The sequence below is a fragment of the Sander lucioperca genome, chromosome 2 (genome assembly GCF_008315115.2).
Source record: "Sander lucioperca isolate FBNREF2018 chromosome 2, SLUC_FBN_1.2, whole genome shotgun sequence".
Classification (NCBI taxonomy): domain Eukaryota; kingdom Metazoa; phylum Chordata; class Actinopteri; order Perciformes; family Percidae; genus Sander; species Sander lucioperca.
In genome coordinates, this window is record NC_050174.1 from 12,612,131 (window position 1) to 12,633,774 (window position 21,644).

The following is a 21,644-nucleotide window of genomic DNA, read 5'->3' on the forward strand; positions in this document are numbered from 1 at the left end:
AGCTTGTTTAAAGAAAAGTTTTTAGAAGTGATTTAAAGGCTGTCACTGATTCTCCAACTCTCAGATCTTCAGGAGTTCCAGAGTTGATGAGCCCTGACTGCAAATGCTGGTCACCTTTAGTTTTGAGACGGGACTTCGGAACAGCCAGCAGAGCCCTGCCTGAGGACCTGAGGCTGCGCTCTGGTTCATAGAGGACAGAGTTTCTGCAGGTTTCACCAAGTCAAATTTAAGACTTTTAAGACCTTTATGAATAAAATTTAAGACCTTTATCACAACATCAACTGAGCCCTAAATTCAGTTTTTTCAAGCCAAGTAACGCTAAACTTGCACTTCCCCATAGCTGAAGAAAATAATCCGTTTTATGTCTGTGGTACAATCTGAAAGAGACTCGCACCAATAACACGAAAGCTGATTGGCTGCAATATAAGTTGCATGTTGGTCTCATCTGTAGTCGTAATACAGCGAAATTATATTTGGACTAGCGAAAGAAAGAACTACAACACCACGGAATTTAAAAAAAAAAGAGAATAGGAGGTAGCGTTGCATAGATGTAGGAAAATTAAGACCTGTTTAAAATAATTTAAGACCTAGAACATAATACTTCAGCGAATTTAAGACTTTTTAAGGCCTAAAATTTGGATTTAGAAATTTTAGACTTTTTAAGACCCTGAGGAAACCCTGGAGGAGCAGCAATTCAACAATGTAACTGGGAGCTGAACCATGAAGTGCTTTAAAATTAGTCAGTAAAATCAACTCTAAAACGTACTGGTAACCAGTGAAGAGAGGCTAGGGCTGATATAATCTTACTTCTAGTAAGCAGCTGCGTTTTGTACCAGCTGAAGGCGTGAGATGTTTTTTTGGCTTTACCCTGAATACAATACAGTGCATTAATATAATCTAACCCATAAAATAAAAGCATGAATGACCTTCTGGAGATCCGGTCGACGGAGAAAACTGTGTCAAATGCAGAGCTCAAATCAAGAATTAAAATCAAACAATCACCAGCATCAGCTGTGAGTAGATTAAGATTGTGTGTCACTTTGATGAGAGCCATTTCGGTGCTGTGACGTGAACAGAAACCTGATAGCAATTTGTCAGAAATATCATAATTATTCGCAAAAAAAAATCAACTCTAAGTAAACAGCAATCTCTAAAGTCTTAAAAATTGTAATTCAGAAATGGCTCTAAAAAAAATGTAATCCAGAGGGTCAAGGCTAGGATTCTTAAACAGTGGGTGCACTACTGCATGCTTGAGGCAGGATGGGAACATAGCCAGTGGACAGAGAGTTATTTAAAATAGTGGGAACAAAACTTTTAAAAACCTCTTTCAAAGTGCACAGTGAAAGGGCCTCGAGGCCGAGGGGCTGCAGTATAGAGACGGATCACCAGTGACATGAAAATCTGCTGTATAATTTCAATTATTTTGTTTTTTATCACTTTAGAAAACATATATCAAATGTAAATAAGTTTTAATATATCTTGAAAATGGTTTCATTTAAATGATCTGTTGCAAAAGATAATTAAATAGCTTGTGGTCAATTCTCCCATATATCTCAGGATTCTAGGTAGCAAGTAGTGTCTTTTGTCTCAGATACTTCTCCAAGCAGTAGACAGCAATGGGATCGGTTTCTGTGTCAAACTTATTGGCAAAGAGGTGATGCTGCTTAAGCAACCACTGCAGGTCTCCAGCACCATACACACATATTGACCTGACATGGTGGCCTTGACATACTGGGTACACCGTCTCCAGTGAACCCAGTGGCCCCTCATGCGACTGCCACTTCACCAGCCGTGCAATCGCATTGATGTCGGTCATGTCGTATTTGCGGTTGGGTAACGTTGAGCCAGGGACACCAGGGATTCGTTGAATGGTTGCCCAGATAAACTCATCCGGACTGTAGGTGTCTTTGGCCCACTCGATCAGTGCCAGTACTCGCTTGTCCTCCAACACGCTGCGGATATAGCCTCGGTTGACCACAATGTAAGCATTTCCTGACATAATGGGCAGGTTAAAGGGAGGTGGCTCCTTTGTCTTTCCTTTCTCCTGAGACAGTTGAAATATTGAATTAATATGATGGTTATGGTCATTAAAGTTAACCTAAATAGAAAGTTACGATGACAAAGTTACTGTGCAAATTATCAATATAGCCATGTAAAACAACCCAAAAAGTACCTGGATTTTACCATCAACAATCTGGTAAACATTTGACACCCTCCTCTGCTTTTCTTCAGGCAGTTTTTCTGATTCCAAGCTGTTACCGCCCTTTAGTGAACGCAACGCCCTCACAATCTCCAAGTTGGTTTTCAAAGGGAAATCCTGGCCACAAAGGTTGATGAAATATTTCCATTTTGTTTTGGCGTTATAGAGATCAGCCATACAGTTAAGATCTGCCTGGACTCGTGGCCAGGCAGCATAGACCACATTTACAGCCTTGCTGACCATGAAGACATTTGGGAAACAGGAAGTAATGGCACTGATGGCAGAGAAGACTGAAGCCTCTGATTTTTTGTCCACATGGACACAATAGATATTTTGAGGTGCATAGATGGCTCGCAGCAGTCGCTCAAACGTCTGCACCTAGAGTATATGAAAAAAGATCAATTCATTTTTGTGTAGGTATGTTTAATATACTAATTGTTACATGCATTTTCTTTATTTTTGGGACAATTTAAAGGGGCACTCAAACAACAATTTAGTATTGCTCTTCTAGGAAGTTGGGGGTACTCACAAAAGACAGAATTTTCAGAAATGGTCAAAACTGAAGCAGCAGGGACAAAAATATTGTAATAACTTTGTGTCTCTAGTACGGGACAAGTTCTAAAAAAGAAAAAAGAAACTATGTCATTAGACACCTCTGCCACAAAAATGCCAACTTTTTCAAACTCAAACTTAAATGCAGTTTTTTTTTTAATTTTTTTTTTAAATCATTAACATCAAGCTGAGATAACCTTGATGACATCATCAGGGTTATTATAAACCTGCTCCAGATGCACAGAACACATTATACAGCTGTTCTGTTCACAGACAGAGAAGTTCACCCTGTGACAAGTAAACTGAACTCCATGTATAAAATCAGTGGAGTGCCCCTTTAATGAATTGTTTAGACCGACTACAAAGTTTATTTGAATTTAAATTTAAGTAGGCTTGCATTGCCAGAGCTTCCTCCGCAGCGCTGCGGAGGAGGGTCTGGCTAGTCCACACAGCATTCAGGGAGGGGAGAAAAATGTGCTCTGGTTTATTGACATTTCTTTAAACCCATCATAATGTCTTGGGCAATGCTAAGGGCCGGATGGAGCAATGGTGCCTCTGCAAAATAGCCTCGGGAAGGAACTTGTTTTGACAGATATCCGGAAAATTAAATGAAGGACATCCGGCGGAATTCCCAGTGGCCCCTGAAAAATCCCAGAAATGAGACGTTGTCGATATAGACAAAAATTTAGGCTACATACCTTATGATGCACAACCATGGAGTAAGCCAGAGGGAATTCCTCTTCTTCCTGGCTTAAAGGGAATGTTAAGTATTTCCTACTTAACTTGAATTCCCTGTAAATACACAACATTGAACAAATATTTATTTCTGTTCAATTTAGTACATTGAAATAATAGCTTACAGTTATACACTTACTGAAACCTGGAATTTAAAAGCAACGCACCTGCAGTCTTGGGTTGCATTGATATAGTACTCATCAGGAATCTGAACACTCTTGTGGAAGTCTTTAGTGATGGTCAGTATTTTGGCCTGTTCCACTGCCTCACTCTCTCCCTGCAGGATTGCTGAACAGTTGCACACTTTCTCTGGGATGTCTTCAGCATCTGTATACTCCAACCAGCTGAACCTGTAGGTAGGATCCCAACCTATTTTTGGGCGACTGAGCAGGGAAAGTATCCCTAGAAATCCCAGTGCAACAGTGAGCTTCAGCAGGAGCCAGCCATGTTTTAGTAGCTTCATTATTTGTGAGGAGGACCTCAACTACGACACTTTTACAGTGTTAGTTCTGTTTGAAGTCTAGCTGCACTTAGTCTTTATATTTCTTTCATAGAATAACTGATTTCCTTTTTAATGTCTATAAAACAGTATATGTCTAAAATAATTAAGGCCTACCTGAATCATTACAAAGACCTTGATACATGCACTGCTGAGCTGTTTTATTATAGAAGCTTTAAAATCTAAGCTAAAAATGTCTGATGGAGGCTTTGTCCTCTGGCACAGTACAGGTGGTTTTCTAGTTATTGATTAATTCTGTGATTTACTGACCATCCCCATGTTTAACAATGTATAGATAAGTTCCTCTCATTGTGGATCCAGGCTGATTAGTCACTCCAAGTTCTTGTCCCTGGAAACAAGATAAGTGTTGTGAACAATGTATGTGTTAGGAACACATAAATTCTTTAGCCAAACAGTTTTTATAAGTATGAAATATAAAGGTGACCATAGAGCAAAGTTCATATGTACTTGTAGACAATGCTGAACTGCTCCTAGTTTAATGACCAGGCAATCTAATCAGCACAAAAATGAAAAGAATTGGGAAAAGATTGAGATTTGGAGATAAACAAAAGGCAAACTATTACCTTTCAGCCTACTAAAGTTGAAATAAAAAAATTCTAAAACTGTACTTTTATGTTTAGTCAAGATTTTTAAATATATAGATTTTTGAAAGACTGTTGAAAAGGATCTTCAATGAAGAAGTAACATTTGACATATTTTACAACAAAACAAACAAAAAAAGTAGACACTAAAAGGTGCAAAGTAGGCATCCTCTATACCACATTACATCATTACTACTAGGAGATATATAATGCAGATTTTCAGGTTGATACTTTAATGCTTCAATGTTCAATTAAAATTTTTTTCCATACTGTCTGTCTAAATACATGTATTCTCTGTCTGGACATACTCAGATAGGGGGCGGTATATTCTAATGAGCCTGCGTGTGACATGAAAAGGGGAGCCAAATCTGAATTTCTTGTTAAATCCCATGTTTTCTGATCTAGGCAGCCCACAGAACACTGACTGGATTGTCTTATTTCACAGATTTGTAGGTTGGTAGGCACTCCAGATACCCAAATGTAAGTGCACAAGCTCTGAGTTTTATTAATTTGATTTTCTTCTTTCATAGGTTAGTATAGACCAGTCTTTCCCAAAGTTAGGGTCAGGATCCAAAATGGATTGTGGACCCGTTTTTATTTGGTTGCCAATCGGCAGAGTTACAGTAAATGCATTACAATACTGTGATATCTGAACTTATTTTTTCTAAACAAAATAGAAGAAGAGTGTTCTCTAAATGTTACGATCGCTCAAATGACAGTTCTGGTCTTTGCAGTTAAATTTAGCAGTGAAAAGGTTACTGTGAGCCAGTTACAGGGCACCGTGGTGTTACGGTTGTTTCACCGGTCATTAACCGTAGTCCTCATAAATCGACTGGAGTTTATAATTCCAACACAAAGAAAGCGGAAGGTAACGGACATCCGGCTGAAAAGAGTGAAATCCGGCAGAATTTCCGACAGCAAGTGGAATGTCATGGATATGGACTAAGACATATAGAACCAGGCTAACATTTTGGAGTATTTTAAGTCAGTTGTTGTAGTTGTAGCTACAGCTTATATTCATTCAATGCAAAGTAAATGTTTCCAGCTTTCAACACACATCAGACTTTGGGCAACTGAGGATCCAGGTCAGCTAAGAAAAGTCATCTTTACTTTATCGTGTGATTTCCAGTTTTCCCCCTTAAAAGAACTACGCCATATCAGCCAATCTGTTTTCCATTCTAAAACTCTACCTTGTGTTCAGTCGAAACAAGTTGTTGAACTTTTACTCAAATTTTAGTGAAGTGACACTACTGTTATAGTGATATTTTTTTAAATAATTTAAAATCATGATTTTCTTTCTTTTTTCCCATTTATTTTCTCTAAGATATAAGCTTACATGGGGCTACTTTAACAAACAAAGTTGTTTTCAATTATTTTGTGTGGAGTGAATCAAAGACAAGCAATATTTAAACTCTTGTATGAGAACATGTCCATTTTAAAATGTGAAGTTAGGTATACATTTGCAAAATTGCTTGCTCTGATTAAGGATCTAAAAAGACTTCTATTCACCACACTTCTATGACTATTTCACAACCATAACCCTTTTTCCCTAAATATGAAAGTTTAAATTACAGTGCTGGCATACAGTACGGTCATTTAAAGTTAGTAATAAGAGATAATTTAGTATTGAATGCATGAAAATGAAACTAAAGCCTCTACATTAAAAAAAGCAACATCATTTGGGCACAACATGTGAAAAAAGTGATTTACAGCTTTTGTTCCCCTAAACCACAGAATATTCAAATGCTTCCTACCTGTGATTTTACAAGCAGCAGATCCGACTTGAGTCTTCTCTTTCTCTCTCTCTCTCTCTCTCTCTATGTGTGTGTGTTTTCAACACATACACTTGTTCTGGAGATGACTTTTCTTAGCTGAGAATTAACCTTTGCAAAGGTGCACCATATCTCGCAAGCCAATCAGAGCAGACTTGGCTTTTAGGGAGGGGAGCTTAAAGAGACAGACACACAGACAGTATGTGTTTTTTAAACATTAAAGCAAGTAAACATGTTCTAGTAGAAACCCAAAATACAAGTATGAACCTGAAAATGAGCCTGATACAGTATGTCTCCTTTAACATATAGTAGTATTGTACTATAGTATAGAGAGTGCCTACTTTGCACATTGTAGTGTGTCTACTTTTATTTTATTTGTTTGTGACTTGCAAGATATTCATTTGTTGTAAAATATGTCAAATGTTTTACTTAATTGAAGATGAGTTCCTTCTTAACAGTCTTCTACTTATGTAAAAATCTAGGCTACTTAACTAAACATAAAAGTACAGTTTTAGAACTTTTCCACCAAATCTAAATTCTTTTTCCACTTCTGCTCTTTTTTTGTGCTCATGTTTTCAATATGATATCATTTTGATTCCCTGTTCATTAAACTAGCAGCAGCTCTAGTTATGTCAGCATTACCTACAAGTAGGCCTACACATGAACTTTGCTCTACATTCAACATTACATTTCGTAGCTACTTGAAAAACTGTGTTTGGCTAAAGAATTGATGTGTTCCTAACACTTCTTATCTTGTTTCGAGGGCCAGTGCCATGTGTGTGACTAATCTGCATGACTAATCTGCCTGGATCCATAATGAGAGGAACTTATCTACACATTGTTAAACATATGCACAATAGCCATGGTGATGGTCAGTAAATGACAGAATTAAGCAATAGGCCTATGCTAACTAGAAAATCACCTGTACTGTGCTAGAGGACAATCCCTCCATCAAACATTTTTAACTTAGATTGTAGAACCACTATAATAGAACATCTCAGCAGTGCATGTATCAAGGTCTTTATGACTCAGGTAGGCCTTAATCGTTTTAGACACACAATGTTGTATAGGCATTAAAAAAAAGAAATCAGGGACTCTATGAAAAAAAATATAAAGACTAAGTAAAGCTGGACTACAAACAGAATTAAAGCTACAAGCAGCGATGAACGGGCCCTCGCCTTCTTGCAGTCAGGGGTACTGGCAGACGCAACATTACATGTAGACCACACATTCTAAGTTTCATGTAAATCGGAATAACTTTTGCCAAGATACAACCGTTCATGTTTTAACGGCCACCTACAGGAAGTTGTTCCTCCATAACTTGCGCATTGTTTTAATTATCAAAATTCTTTTGATAACTTTTTGTCACGAGGGTCCTCCGAGTCTATATGCCAGTTTTCGAGCCGATCGGACTCACGCCCCAGGAGTAGTTAGACAGAGTAGGTTTCCCATATAAATATTTTGCTGATTAATTAAAACATTAAAACAGCGCCATCTAATGGCCAATTGATGCCAAGTTTGACACAGATACTAAGCCATGACGAACAACCTTGTCAAGTTTCGAGGCAATCGGAATAATTGTTGCCAAGATAACGCAACTTCCTGTTTAGACAGGACGTTGCTGTAACTTGCTCATTTTTTCAACTATCAAAATTCTCTGGATAACTTTTTGTCATGAGGGTCAACAGATACTACCTCCCAGATAGCAAATAGTCATTGAAACAATGTTAAATCAACATCCTGCTATCAACGATAAAGTCACTGAATCAACATCGAACTCTGATAGTAGTTATATACTGTACCTAAAATGGCGGACGGAAGTGGGCGTATCTATGAAACCGGAAGTCAGAAAATCGTCATATCCGGAAAATGTAAATTATTGACCGGAAGAGGTGTGTCTATGAAGCCGGAAATCAGAAAATCGTCATATCCGGAAAATATAAATTATTGACCGGAAGAGGTGTGTCTATGAAGCAGGAAATCAGAAAATAGTTATATATGGAAAATATAAATTATTGACCGGAAGAGGTGTGTCTATGAAGCCGGAAACAGGGGTAGGGTTAAAAAACTATTTAAACGTGTTACACTCTACTACAGGGTGTGTCTTAAAAGGGATTTGGGGTTTTTGGGGAAGCAGTTCACTTTTTTGGCACTCTGCCAGTACTAGTTAGCTTGCTTGCATGCTTTGCTAGCTAGAGGATTGTTTTTGCTGCTATTAATCTTGTTATTTTCCAGCTATTTTCATCACTAAAAGAGCAACTTCAGTAACAACTTCAGTTCTTTTTTTGCTGGAGATTTACTTGAACAACTCTTCAGCAATGTCTTCCCACAGATTTGGATATAGAGATGAGTCATCTGTTGAAGGAGGAGAAGGACTCGGCACAGGTACAACATTTGAAATGAGCTATTCACCACAGAAAAAGAGATGTCGTCCAGAGATCTTCAGTACATACATGTCTGAAACCTGTACAGCTGATCTAGAATATGCCGGTAACAATGGATACTGCTATTCTATTCAATATAGTGCGGGGTGTGTGACATTAGCGGTGTACACTAGTGTTGTTGTGGATTTACCTAGCAATGCTAAAACTGAGTGTACAATATCGGTGAAAGACTGGGTCCTTTTCCGTAATGTGGTGTGTCCAGACCTTGACAATACTGGATTTCCTGAGATAGTTTATGTATCCCAGTGGGACAGTGACAAAGGGGTTAAAATCTACCGTGTTGAAGCGGATCGCTTCAACAGACTTGCAGAGGACTTTATTTTTCTCCGGGTGTGTGAAGACAGAGAGAAGGTAATTGCTGCCAGAGGTCGTGAAGAATGGAAGCTAAAGCCATATCCTGTTTCTCACGAAGAATACAACAAGTGGTTTAAAAACGGGTTCATCATACAATGGTGTGATTGGGAAATTTTGAAGAAACAGTTCGATACCATCGACTACGTCATCAGAAGAGACAGAATAAGGAGCTCTTATGAGAGTATTAGAAAGAGACTGATATTTGATGACGATGGACAGCAGTCTCTACCACGGCCCCTTTATAGACCTAAAATCGTCAGACACGAAGATTAGCAAAATGGTGGGTCTAATTTGTATGTGTCATTTAATTGCAAATTATTTAAAATGTTTTGCTTTTTGTTACTGTGACTGAAATGTATGTTTTTGTTCACAGAAGGTCTTGAGTGGTGTTATCCTTCATCCGGGACACCTCCTAGCCCGCAAACGTTGTTTAGCGTTTTCAGATCTCCATTATCATCATCATCATCATCATCATCAACATCATCATCATTGTCCACTCCATCTCCTGAACGATTCCTGTCGCCGCCTCCATCTCCTGAAGGTTTCTGTTCATCCCTACATTTCTCATCTCCTCTGGCACCATCTCTATTGATCCAATCGCTTCCCCCTTCCCCCCAACCCTCTGATGTCTTACAAGTGTCAGGTGTTGGTGTTTGTTCAGGGAATGTGGTTGGGGATCAGTTGGACGGTGTGGTGACATCACTGTTTATAGAGAGCGTTAAAATGGTGTCACTACATCTGCTCAACATTGTACTACATGACTATTTGGAAGAAATCTGTTACGGTTGTCAGATTAGTCATCCAAGTCAGAAACAACACGAATGTGTGTGGGGTATCCCCGAATGTTTCTATGCAAACCACTTTGAACAGATTATGAAAAGACTATTGACTGATAAATTCATCTCAGTTGTACAACGCTTTCTGGCATTGAAACACCTCAGTGCTAAGGCTTGTAGAATCCAAGGAGTTGCTGAGACTGTTTTGTATGAATTGAAAACATCTGAGAATGTCACAGATAAAATCAAAGAAATGTATGATGCTATGATTGGTGATGACGTTGTCAAAATAGCAGAAATTCGTGAGATTGGGGACTACTGGAGAGATTTATATGAGAAAAAAAAATTAACTGTCTGAAAATATGGGAAATTGCCTATGTGTAATGTATGCCAATATCAGTAAGCGATATGTGATATCTCGTTTATCTGGTATTCTAGATCAAACCATTGCAAACAAAGTGAATGATGCTACAAAGTACCAAAGTAAAAGTAGTGTTGATAACTATGATGTCTGTAGATTAGAAAAACTGATGATACTTGTAAGAAGGCAACATAGCACACCCTCTTGGGAAGAAATGGTGCACATGTTATTATCAATGTTAAGGACACGAGACAATGTATTGGAAACCTTCTGTGATGTCATAAGTAACATCACAAATGGTTTTAAGTTGTTGAGAGTTCACCATATATTGGTTCTGTACACTATGATTGTAGATGCAGTGAGTATGTATGTATGTGAAAGAAAAACAATGCAGTGACATTTTACATGATTTGCAAAAACTACACATTTTCATAATCAGTAAAACTGATGTAGCTAACTTAACCAAACTATTATATGTGATAGAAGGTGTTTCACTGTCATAATTGTTATGGATGTTTGTTGTGAATAAATAATGTTGAAACAAAACTATTGAGGTCACTTGTGTCTTAAAGGAATCATGGAGAAGGTTATGCAAACAATTTATTATGATCCCTCACATCCTGGAGGGTTAGGTAGCGTGAATAAGCTCCGTGATGCCGTCAAGGATTGCACAGGGGTGTCTCCATCAATACCCGATGTTAAAAACTTTTTATTAAGACAGGATACGTACACACTACATGCACCCGCTCTGAAACATTTCGCTTGAAATAGGGTGTTGGTTAGTGGTATTGATAAACAGTTTCAGATTGACTTAGTTGATATGTCCGAATATTCTGCGGAAAACGATAATGTGCGATACTTATTGACATGTATTGATGTATTTTCTAAATACGCATGGGTTAGATGTCTTAAAAACAAATCTGGAGCAGTTGTCACAAATGCTTTTAAAGATATATTAAGAGAAGGGCGTATACCTCTGAAACTTCAAACAGACGAGGGTAAGGAGTTTTACAACAAGGATTTTCAACTATTAGTAGCACAGTATAAAATTCATAATTTCTCAACATCAAATGAGACAAAGGCCAGTGTGGTGGAACGTTTCAACAGGACATTCAAGACACGTATGTGGAAATATTTAACAGCTGTTAACTCACGAAGATATATTGATGTGGTGCAAGATTTGATGGAGGCTTACAATGGTTCATACCATCGGTCAATAAAAATGTCACCGTCCGCTGTAAATAAAGACAATGAGAAAACCGTCATTAACAATCTGTACAAACTGAAATCTCCCGGAAAGGTGACTTTTAAATTACAGCTGGGTGATACTGTGAGAATATCAAAACACAGAGGAGTATTTAGAAAAGGATATGAGCAAACTTTTACAGATGAGTTTTTTACAATAACGCAACGTATAGCCAGAAACCCTCCTGTTTATATACTAAAAGACTGTGGAGGTGAGACGCTGACAGGCACATTTTACGAGGCAGAGTTACAGCAGGTGATTGTCGATAAAAACAAAGAGTTTAAAATAGAAAAAGTACTGGCTAGAAAGAAAGCTGGTCGTAAAAATATAGTCCTGGTGAAGTGGTTAGGGTGGCCTGAGAAATTCAATTCATGGATACCGGAAAAAGATATAGTCGATGTACAATAAAAAGACAAGTGGAAAACACGTAACCTAGTCATTTTGATTTGGTTGTGAAAGGAGGCGGAACGATGAATAAGAACGGATTTTTTGTTACGTTACCTAGTAATGCGTCAACAGTAGTTTATCCGAATAATAAGATTTGGCAGTTCAGAACAAAATTGGCAAAACCGATCACATTACAACAACCCTATGAAGTAGGTCTTATTGAGATACAATACCCCAGGATCTGGAATAGTTTTACTGAGAACGATTCCAAAGTTGAATTCTTTGACACAAAAACTAAACAGATCAATAAGATACGGCTATCAGTAGGCTATTATAATACGGTGTCCAGCATTGTTAAAGAATATAATATGAAATGTGTGTCTAACCCAGGTACGTCACACATAACTATGAACTACAACAATATCACTAATAAGATATTTTTCACTGGAGGGGATGGTTGTAATATTGTGTTTAAAGGGCGTCTGGCGGTAATTCTTGGATTCATTCCAGACATGGTGTTTGAAATTCACATCAACCCCCATTTAAAATGTATAGCCCCCCACCCTGCAGACATTCATGCGGGCAGATATAACATATTTGTATATAGTGATATAGTGGACTACCAGCTAGTAGGCGATACTAGCGTTCCACTACTTAGATGTGTGAACATAGCGGATGAGATCAGACGTATGCCTACGCTGAGTTATGACACACCTCATTACACAGCTCTGTCACGCTCAACTATTACCGATATTCAAATAGATCTACGAGACGATCAGAACCAGTTCATACCCTTCTCATACGGAAAAGTCATTGTCAAACTACATTTTAGGCCAGTGAAGCAATATTAAAATGACGCGCAAGCCGTACACCAGGGATGATGGCCGATATATGTCCTATTATATGAATCAGGCAGGTGGGGAGTTACCAGGTTTTATAGGATCTAGTACTCAATATGGAAATGGATTAGGGGGTATATTCAGAAATTTATTCAGGCTGGCTGTCCCCCTACTAAAGAGAGGATTTAATTTGGCCAAACCTCATCTGAAAACAGCAGCCACGGGTATTATAGGTGATGTAGTGTCTAATGTGAGGAATGCTGTATCTGCCAGACAGCAGGGAAACGGCATTATGGTGTACAGTCGCAAGCCGTTAAAAAAAAACCCTTTAGGATGTGGGCGTAACCAGACTGAGTATAAAAAGCGTAAAAACACAGGCAAAAAACGCAGAGTCATCAAAAAGAAGACAACTGCCAGAAGACGCAGAGCTCCGATCAGACGCTCTCTGGCATTGTCAAAAGATATATTCTAGAACGATTTTCGGAAATAATCATGGCATTCATTCATAATCTGTCTGAAGAATGTGTAAAAACCGAACTAGATCTTTTTACGGTTCCATACACACAGACCTCAATCGAAAAATCTACATTTTTGGAAATACCACCAATATCTGCGTTAACAGACAGTGGACCTATCGAGTTTTTTATATCTGCTAGCGGTGAAGATTATCTGGATTTGAACGATTCATATTTGTATACACGTGTACGAATTACAAACCCTGATGGCACAGTACTGGCTAACGCTGCAGATGTGGGATTTATAAACTACCCTGGGTGTAGCCTTTTTTCTCAAGTAGATATAATGTTGGGTGATAGACTAATAACACAGTCTTCAAATACATATCCTTACCGTGGAATCATTGAATGTTTGCTCAACTATGGAAAGGATACCTTGGACACACAGTTTAGCACAGGACTTTTTTGTAAGGATACCGGCGGTAAAATGGATGATACATCAATTACTGGGGATAATTTGGGTTTAGAGAAACGTGGTGTATACACAGTTGAAAGCAAGGTGGTGGAGTTAATATCTCCAGTACATGCGGATCTGTTTTTTCAAGAAAAACTATTGCTAAACGGAGTAGATATTTCTCTGAAATTTATCAGGTCAAAAGATGACTTTGTTCTAATGACCCCCGGAAATGTCCAATTCACTGTGAAAATAATGTCTGCCAGTCTGTTTGTAAAGAAAGTATCTGTTGCACCCACTATTAGGTTGGCTCACAGTCGAGCACTGCAGCACACCAATGCAAAATATGCAATTGACAGAGTGACCCTAAAAACATTTTCCATACCAGCGGGGACCCGCGTGTGCAATCAAGAAAATTTATTCATTGGGCAGATACCGAAATTTGTAGTTGTTTCTTTTGTTGATAATGAAGCATATACGGGCAGCTACGCCCGCAACCCCTTTAATTTTGGACACTATAATACAGAGTTTATCTGTCTGTACGCAGATGGTCAGCCGTACCCAGCTAGACCTTTTCAACCACATTTCCAGAGAGGGCAATACACAAGAGAATATTACCAGCTGATTGAATCAACAGGGCGCCACTTAAAAGACAGACCACTGGCCATATCCAGATCAGATTTTGGGGAGGGTTATACAATGTTTTGTTTCAACTTGGAACCTGACGGTGGTTGTTCAGGAAATGTTTCACTGATAAAAACAGGCAACGTCAGATTGGAGGCTCGTTTCAGAAACCCCTTGCCTCGGACGGTGACCCTGATCTGTTATTCTGTTTTTGATTCTGTAATAGAGATATCTAACCGTAGACAAGTCCTTCTGGATCACTACTAAAGATGAATACCATAGAACTAACTAGTATTCTTAGAAAAAGAATAACTAGTGATACAAATTTTCTAGGCGTCATGGCATGCGATCAACTCCCAAAATACAGAGTCTGTAAACTACCATCTATGTTGGTTGTAAATACCCACAATAGTAATATGCCCGGTGAACACTGGCTAGCTATTTATATTACAAAAAACAAACAAGGGTATTTCTTTGACAGCTTTGGTAACCCTCCTACCAGTTTTCCTCTGGAGATAAACAATTTCCTCTTAACAAATTGCTTGGATATACAACATTCTGGAAGACAAGTGCAAAATAATTATTCCACAACCTGTGGCCAACATTGTATATTCTTTTTATGTAATATTCAGAAAAATATGTCTTATAAAAAATTGATGAAAATGTATGGTTCTAATCTTGTATGTAATGACACAATGGTATGTAATTTTGTTAAGACCATACACCCAGATGTACTTCATGATCAGAAGTTTAAATGTGTACAGTGTGCATGTGGTGCATACCGTTAAAGTTTTTGTGTAATGATGGCCTTTTTTTTCAATAATAAATAAATGTGATCACAATGATTTTTTCTTTTTTTATTGCTGTGTTGCACAGACATCATGAATGTCTTTTTTTTCTAATTTCTAATTTCTAATGTTATATTATTTGTCATTATTTGTTTTATTTTTACTATTTTCTATTTTTGATGTTGATAATTATACATCATATACAGGTATTGTGACATAAGAAAATGTTTATCTCTAATGTGATATCAAAGACAGTATTGAATGTAGCTCAGAGTTAAAGAATGTTACATAATTTTTACTACTTTATATTTATTGTTTTAATACTAATTTTATATTTTTCTATTTTCATGTATTTTCTGTTTTCATGCATCGTGACACAAAAAATGTTTATCTCTAATGTGATATCAAAGACAGTATTGAATGTAGCTCAGAGTTAAAGAATGTTACATAATTTTTACTACTTTATATTTATTGTTTTAATACTAATTTTCTATTTTATTCTATTTTCATGTATTTTCAATTTTCATGCACCATGACACAAGAAATGTTTATCTCTAATGTGATATCAAAGACAGTATTGAATGTAGCTCAGAGTTAAAGAATGTTACATAATTTTTACTACTTTATATTTATTGTTTTAATACTAATTTTCTATTTTTTCTATTTTCATGTATTTTCTATTTTCATGCATGCAAGAACATTTTTATCTCTAATGTGATATCAAAGACAGTATTGAATGTAAAACTGCGACGGAAAAAAAAGGGTGTATGTATCCTATTGAATGTATCTTTTTATCCTTATTTTTGACTGATAATTGAATAAAATAACAACAAAAAAAAACTGAAAAAATCATTGTGATCACATTTATTTATTATTGAAAAAAAAGGCCATCATTACACAAAAACTTTAACGGTATGCACCACATGCACACTGTACACATTTAAACTTCTGATCATGAAGTACATCTGGGTGTATGGTCTTAACAAAATTACATACCATTGTGTCATTACATACAAGATTAGAACCATACATTTTCATCAATTTTTTATAAGACATATTTTTCTGAATATTACATAAAAAGAATATACAATGTTGGCCACAGGTTGTGGAATAATTATTTTGCACTTGTCTTCCAGAATGTTGTATATCCAAGCAATTTGTTAAGAGGAAATTGTTTATCTCCAGAGGAAAACTGGTAGGAGGGTTACCAAAGCTGTCAAAGAAATACCCTTGTTTGTTTTTTGTAATATAAATAGCTAGCCAGTGTTCACCGGGCATATTACTATTGTGGGTATTTACAACCAACATAGATGGTAGTTTACAGACTCTGTATTTTGGGAGTTGATCGCATGCCATGACGCCTAGAAAATTTGTATCACTAGTTATTCTTTTTCTAAGAATACTAGTTAGTTCTATGGTATTCATCTTTAGTAGTGATCCAGAAGGACTTGTCTACGGTTAGATATCTCTATTACAGAATCAAAAACAGAATAACAGATCAGGGTCACCGTCCGAGGCAAGGGGTTTCTGAAACGAGCCTCCAATCTGACGTTGCCTGTTTTTATCAGTGAAACATTTCCTGAACAACCACCGTCAGGTTCCAAGTTGAAACAAAACATTGTATAACCCTCCCCAAAATCTGATCTGGATATGGCCAGTGGTCTGTCTTTTAAGTGGCGCCCTGTTGATTCAATCAGCTGGTAATATTCTCTTGTGTATTGCCCTCTCTGGAAATGTGGTTGAAAAGGTCTAGCTGGGTACGGCTGACCATCTGCGTACAGACAGATAAACTCTGTATTATAGTGTCCAAAATTAAAGGGGTTGCGGGCGTAGCTGCCCGTATATGCTTCATTATCAACAAAAGAAACAACTACAAATTTCGGTATCTGCCCAATGAATAAATTTTCTTGATTGCACACGCGGGTCCCCGCTGGTATGGAAAATGTTTTTAGGGTCACTCTGTCAATTGCATATTTTGCATTGGTGTGCTGCAGTGCTCGACTGTGAGCCAACCTAATAGTGGGTGCAACAGATACTTTCTTTACAAACAGACTGGCAGACATTATTTTCACAGTGAATTGGACATTTCCGGGGGTCATTAGAACAAAGTCATCTTTTGACCTGATAAATTTCAGAGAAATATCTACTCCGTTTAGCAATAGTTTTTCTTGAAAAAACAGATCCGCATGTACTGGAGATATTAACTCCACCACCTTGCTTTCAACTGTGTATACACCACGTTTCTCTAAACCCAAATTATCCCCAGTAATTGATGTATCATCCATTTTACCGCCGGTATCCTTACAAAAAAGTCCTGTGCTAAACTGTGTGTCCAAGGTATCCTTTCCATAGTTGAGCAAACATTCAATGATTCCACGGTAAGGATATGTATTTGAAGACTGTGTTATTAGTCTATCACCCAACATTATATCTACTTGAGAAAAAAGGCTACACCCAGGGTAGTTTATAAATCCCACATCTGCAGCGTTAGCCAGTACTGTGCCATCAGGGTTTGTAATTCGTACACGTGTATACAAATATGAATCGTTCAAATCCAGATAATCTTCACCGCTAGCAGATATAAAAAACTCGATAGGTCCACTGTCTGTTAACGCAGATATTGGTGGTATTTCCAAAAATGTAGATTTTTCGATTGAGGTCTGTGTGTATGGAACCGTAAAAAGATCTAGTTCGGTTTTTACACATTCTTCAGACAGATTATGAATGAATGCCATGATTATTTCCGAAAATCGTTCTAGAATATATCTTTTGACAATGCCAGAGAGCGTCTGATCGGAGCTCTGCGTCTTCTGGCAGTTGTCTTCTTTTTGATGACTCTGCGTTTTTTGCCTGTGTTTTTACGCTTTTTATACTCAGTCTGGTTACGCCCACATCCTAAAGGGTTTTTTTTTAACGGCTTGCGACTGTACACCATAATGCCGTTTCCCTGCTGTCTGGCAGATACAGCATTCCTCACATTAGACACTACATCACCTATAATACCCGTGGCTGCTGTTTTCAGATGAGGTTTGGCCAAATTAAATCCTCTCTTTAGTAGGGGGACAGCCAGCCTGAATAAATTTCTGAATATACCCCCTAATCCATTTCCATATTGAGTACTAGATCCTATAAAACCTGGTAACTCCCCACCTGCCTGATTCATATAATAGGACATATATCGGCCATCATCCCTGGTGTACGGCTTGCGCGTCATTTTAATATTGCTTCACTGGCCTAAAATGTAGTTTGACAATGACTTTTCCGTATGAGAAGGGTATGAACTGGTTCTGATCGTCTCGTAGATCTATTTGAATATCGGTAATAGTTGAGCGTGACAGAGCTGTGTAATGAGGTGTGTCATAACTCAGCGTAGGCATACGTCTGATCTCATCCGCTATGTTCACACATCTAAGTAGTGGAACGCTAGTATCGCCTACTAGCTGGTAGTCCACTATATCACTATATACAAATATGTTATATCTGCCCGCATGAATGTCTGCAGGGTGGGGGGCTATACATTTTAAATGGGGGTTGATGTGAATTTCAAACACCATGTCTGGAATGAATCCAAGAATTACCGCCAGACGCCCTTTAAACACAATATTACAACCATCCCCTCCAGTGAAAAATATCTTATTAGTGATATTGTTGTAGTTCATAGTTATGTGTGACGTACCTGGGTTAGACACACATTTCATATTATATTCTTTAACAATGCTGGACACCGTATTATAATAGCCTACTGATAGCCGTATCTTATTGATCTGTTTAGTTTTTGTGTCAAAGAATTCAACTTTGGAATCGTTCTCAGTAAAACTATTCCAGATCCTGGGGTATTGTATCTCAATAAGACCTACTTCATAGGGTTGTTGTAATGTGATCGGTTTTGCCAATTTTGTTCTGAACTGCCAAATCTTATTATTCGGATAAACTACTGTTGACGCATTACTAGGTAACGTAACAAAAAATCCGTTCTTATTCATCGTTCCGCCTCCTTTCACAACCAAATCAAAATGACTAGGTTACGTGTTTTCCACTTGTCTTTTTATTGTACATCGACTATATCTTTTTCCGGTATCCATGAATTGAATTTCTCAGGCCACCCTAACCACTTCACCAGGACTATATTTTTACGACCAGCTTTCTTTCTAGCCAGTACTTTTTCTATTTTAAACTCTTTGTTTTTATCGACAATCACCTGCTGTAACTCTGCCTCGTAAAATGTGCCTGTCAGCGTCTCACCTCCACAGTCTTTTAGTATATAAACAGGAGGGTTTCTGGCTATACGTTGCGTTATTGTAAAAAACTCATCTGTAAAAGTTTGCTCATATCCTTTTCTAAATACTCCTCTGTGTTTTGATATTCTCACAGTATCACCCAGCTGTAATTTAAAAGTCACCTTTCCGGGAGATTTCAGTTTGTACAGATTGTTAATGACGGTTTTCTCATTGTCTTTATTTACAGCGGACGGTGACATTTTTATTGACCGATGGTATGAACCATTGTAAGCCTCCATCAAATCTTGCACCACATCAATATATCTTCGTGAGTTAACAGCTGTTAAATATTTCCACATACGTGTCTTGAATGTCCTGTTGAAACGTTCCACCACACTGGCCTTTGTCTCATTTGATGTTGAGAAATTATGAATTTTATACTGTGCTACTAATAGTTGAAAATCCTTGTTGTAAAACTCCTTACCCTCGTCTGTTTGAAGTTTCAGAGGTATACGCCCTTCTCTTAATATATCTTTAAAAGCATTTGTGACAACTGCTCCAGATTTGTTTTTAAGACATCTAACCCATGCGTATTTAGAAAATACATCAATACATGTCAATAAGTATCGCACATTATCGTTTTCCGCAGAATATTCGGACATATCAACTAAGTCAATCTGAAACTGTTTATCAATACCACTAACCAACACCCTATTTCAAGCGAAATGTTTCAGAGCGGGTGCATGTAGTGTGTACGTATCCTGTCTTAATAAAAAGTTTTTAACATCGGGTATTGATGGAGACACCCCTGTGCAATCCTTGACGGCATCACGGAGCTTATTCACGCTACCTAACCCTCCAGGATGTGAGGGATCATAATAAATTGTTTGCATAACCTTCTCCATGATTCCTTTAAGACACAAGTGACCTCAATAGTTTTGTTTCAACATTATTTATTCACAACAAACATCCATAACAATTATGACAGTGAAACACCTTCTATCACATATAATAGTTTGGTTAAGTTAGCTACATCAGTTTTACTGATTATGAAAATGTGTAGTTTTTGCAAATCATGTAAAATGTCACTGCATTGTTTTTCTTTCACATACATACATACTCACTGCATCTACAATCATAGTGTACAGAACCAATATATGGTGAACTCTCAACAACTTAAAACCATTTGTGATGTTACTTATGACATCACAGAAGGTTTCCAATACATTGTCTCGTGTCCTTAACATTGATAATAACATGTGCACCATTTCTTCCCAAGAGGGTGTGCTATGTTGCCTTCTTACAAGTATCATCAGTTTTTCTAATCTACAGACATCATAGTTATCAACACTACTTTTACTTTGGTACTTTGTAGCATCATTCACTTTGTTTGCAATGGTTTGATCTAGAATACCAGATAAACGAGATATCACATATCGCTTACTGATATTGGCATACATTACACATAGGCAATTTCCCATATTTTCAGACAGTTAATTTTTTTTTCTCATATAAATCTCTCCAGTAGTCCCCAATCTCACGAATTTCTGCTATTTTGACAACGTCATCACCAATCATAGCATCATACATTTCTTTGATTTTATCTGTGACATTCTCAGATGTTTTCAATTCATACAAAACAGTCTCAGCAACTCCTTGGATTCTACAAGCCTTAGCACTGAGGTGTTTCAATGCCAGAAAGCGTTGTACAACTGAGATGAATTTATCAGTCAATAGTCTTTTCATAATCTGTTCAAAGTGGTTTGCATAGAAACATTCGGGGATACCCCACACACATTCGTGTTGTTTCTGACTTGGATGACTAATCTGACAACCGTAACAGATTTCTTCCAAATAGTCATGTAGTACAATGTTGAGCAGATGTAGTGACACCATTTTAACGCTCTCTATAAACAGTGATGTCACCACACCGTCCAACTGATCCCCAACCACATTCCCTGAACAAACACCAACACCTGACACTTGTAAGACATCAGAGGGTTGGGGGGAAGGGGGAAGCGATTGGATCAATAGAGATGGTGCCAGAGGAGATGAGAAATGTAGGGATGAACAGAAACCTTCAGGAGATGGAGGCGGCGACAGGAATCGTTCAGGAGATGGAGTGGACAATGATGATGATGTTGATGATGATGATGATGATGATGATAATGGAGATCTGAAAACGCTAAACAACGTTTGCGGGCTAGGAGGTGTCCCGGATGAAGGATAACACCACTCAAGACCTTCTGTGAACAAAAACATACATTTCAGTCACAGTAACAAAAAGCAAAACATTTTAAATAATTTGCAATTAAATGACACATACAAATTAGACCCAC

General features: G+C 37.6%; 1 protein-coding gene across 1 annotated transcript; it reads right to left on the reverse strand.

Annotated features, from left to right (window-relative positions):
* Nucleotides 1-517: 517 nt before the first annotated feature.
* On the reverse strand, nt 518-4,250 carry LOC116056910 (beta-1,3-galactosyl-O-glycosyl-glycoprotein beta-1,6-N-acetylglucosaminyltransferase). The gene is made up of 4 exons (XM_031309326.2): nt 3,655-4,250; nt 3,451-3,544; nt 2,174-2,578; nt 518-2,044 (listed from the first exon to the last, which is right to left on the reverse strand). The coding sequence occupies exons 1-4, from the start codon at nt 3,948-3,950 to the stop codon at nt 1,562-1,564; spliced, it is 1,278 nt and encodes a 425-aa protein (XP_031165186.1). The 5' UTR covers nt 3,951-4,250; the 3' UTR covers nt 518-1,561.
* Nucleotides 4,251-21,644: the final 17,394 nt, after the last annotated feature.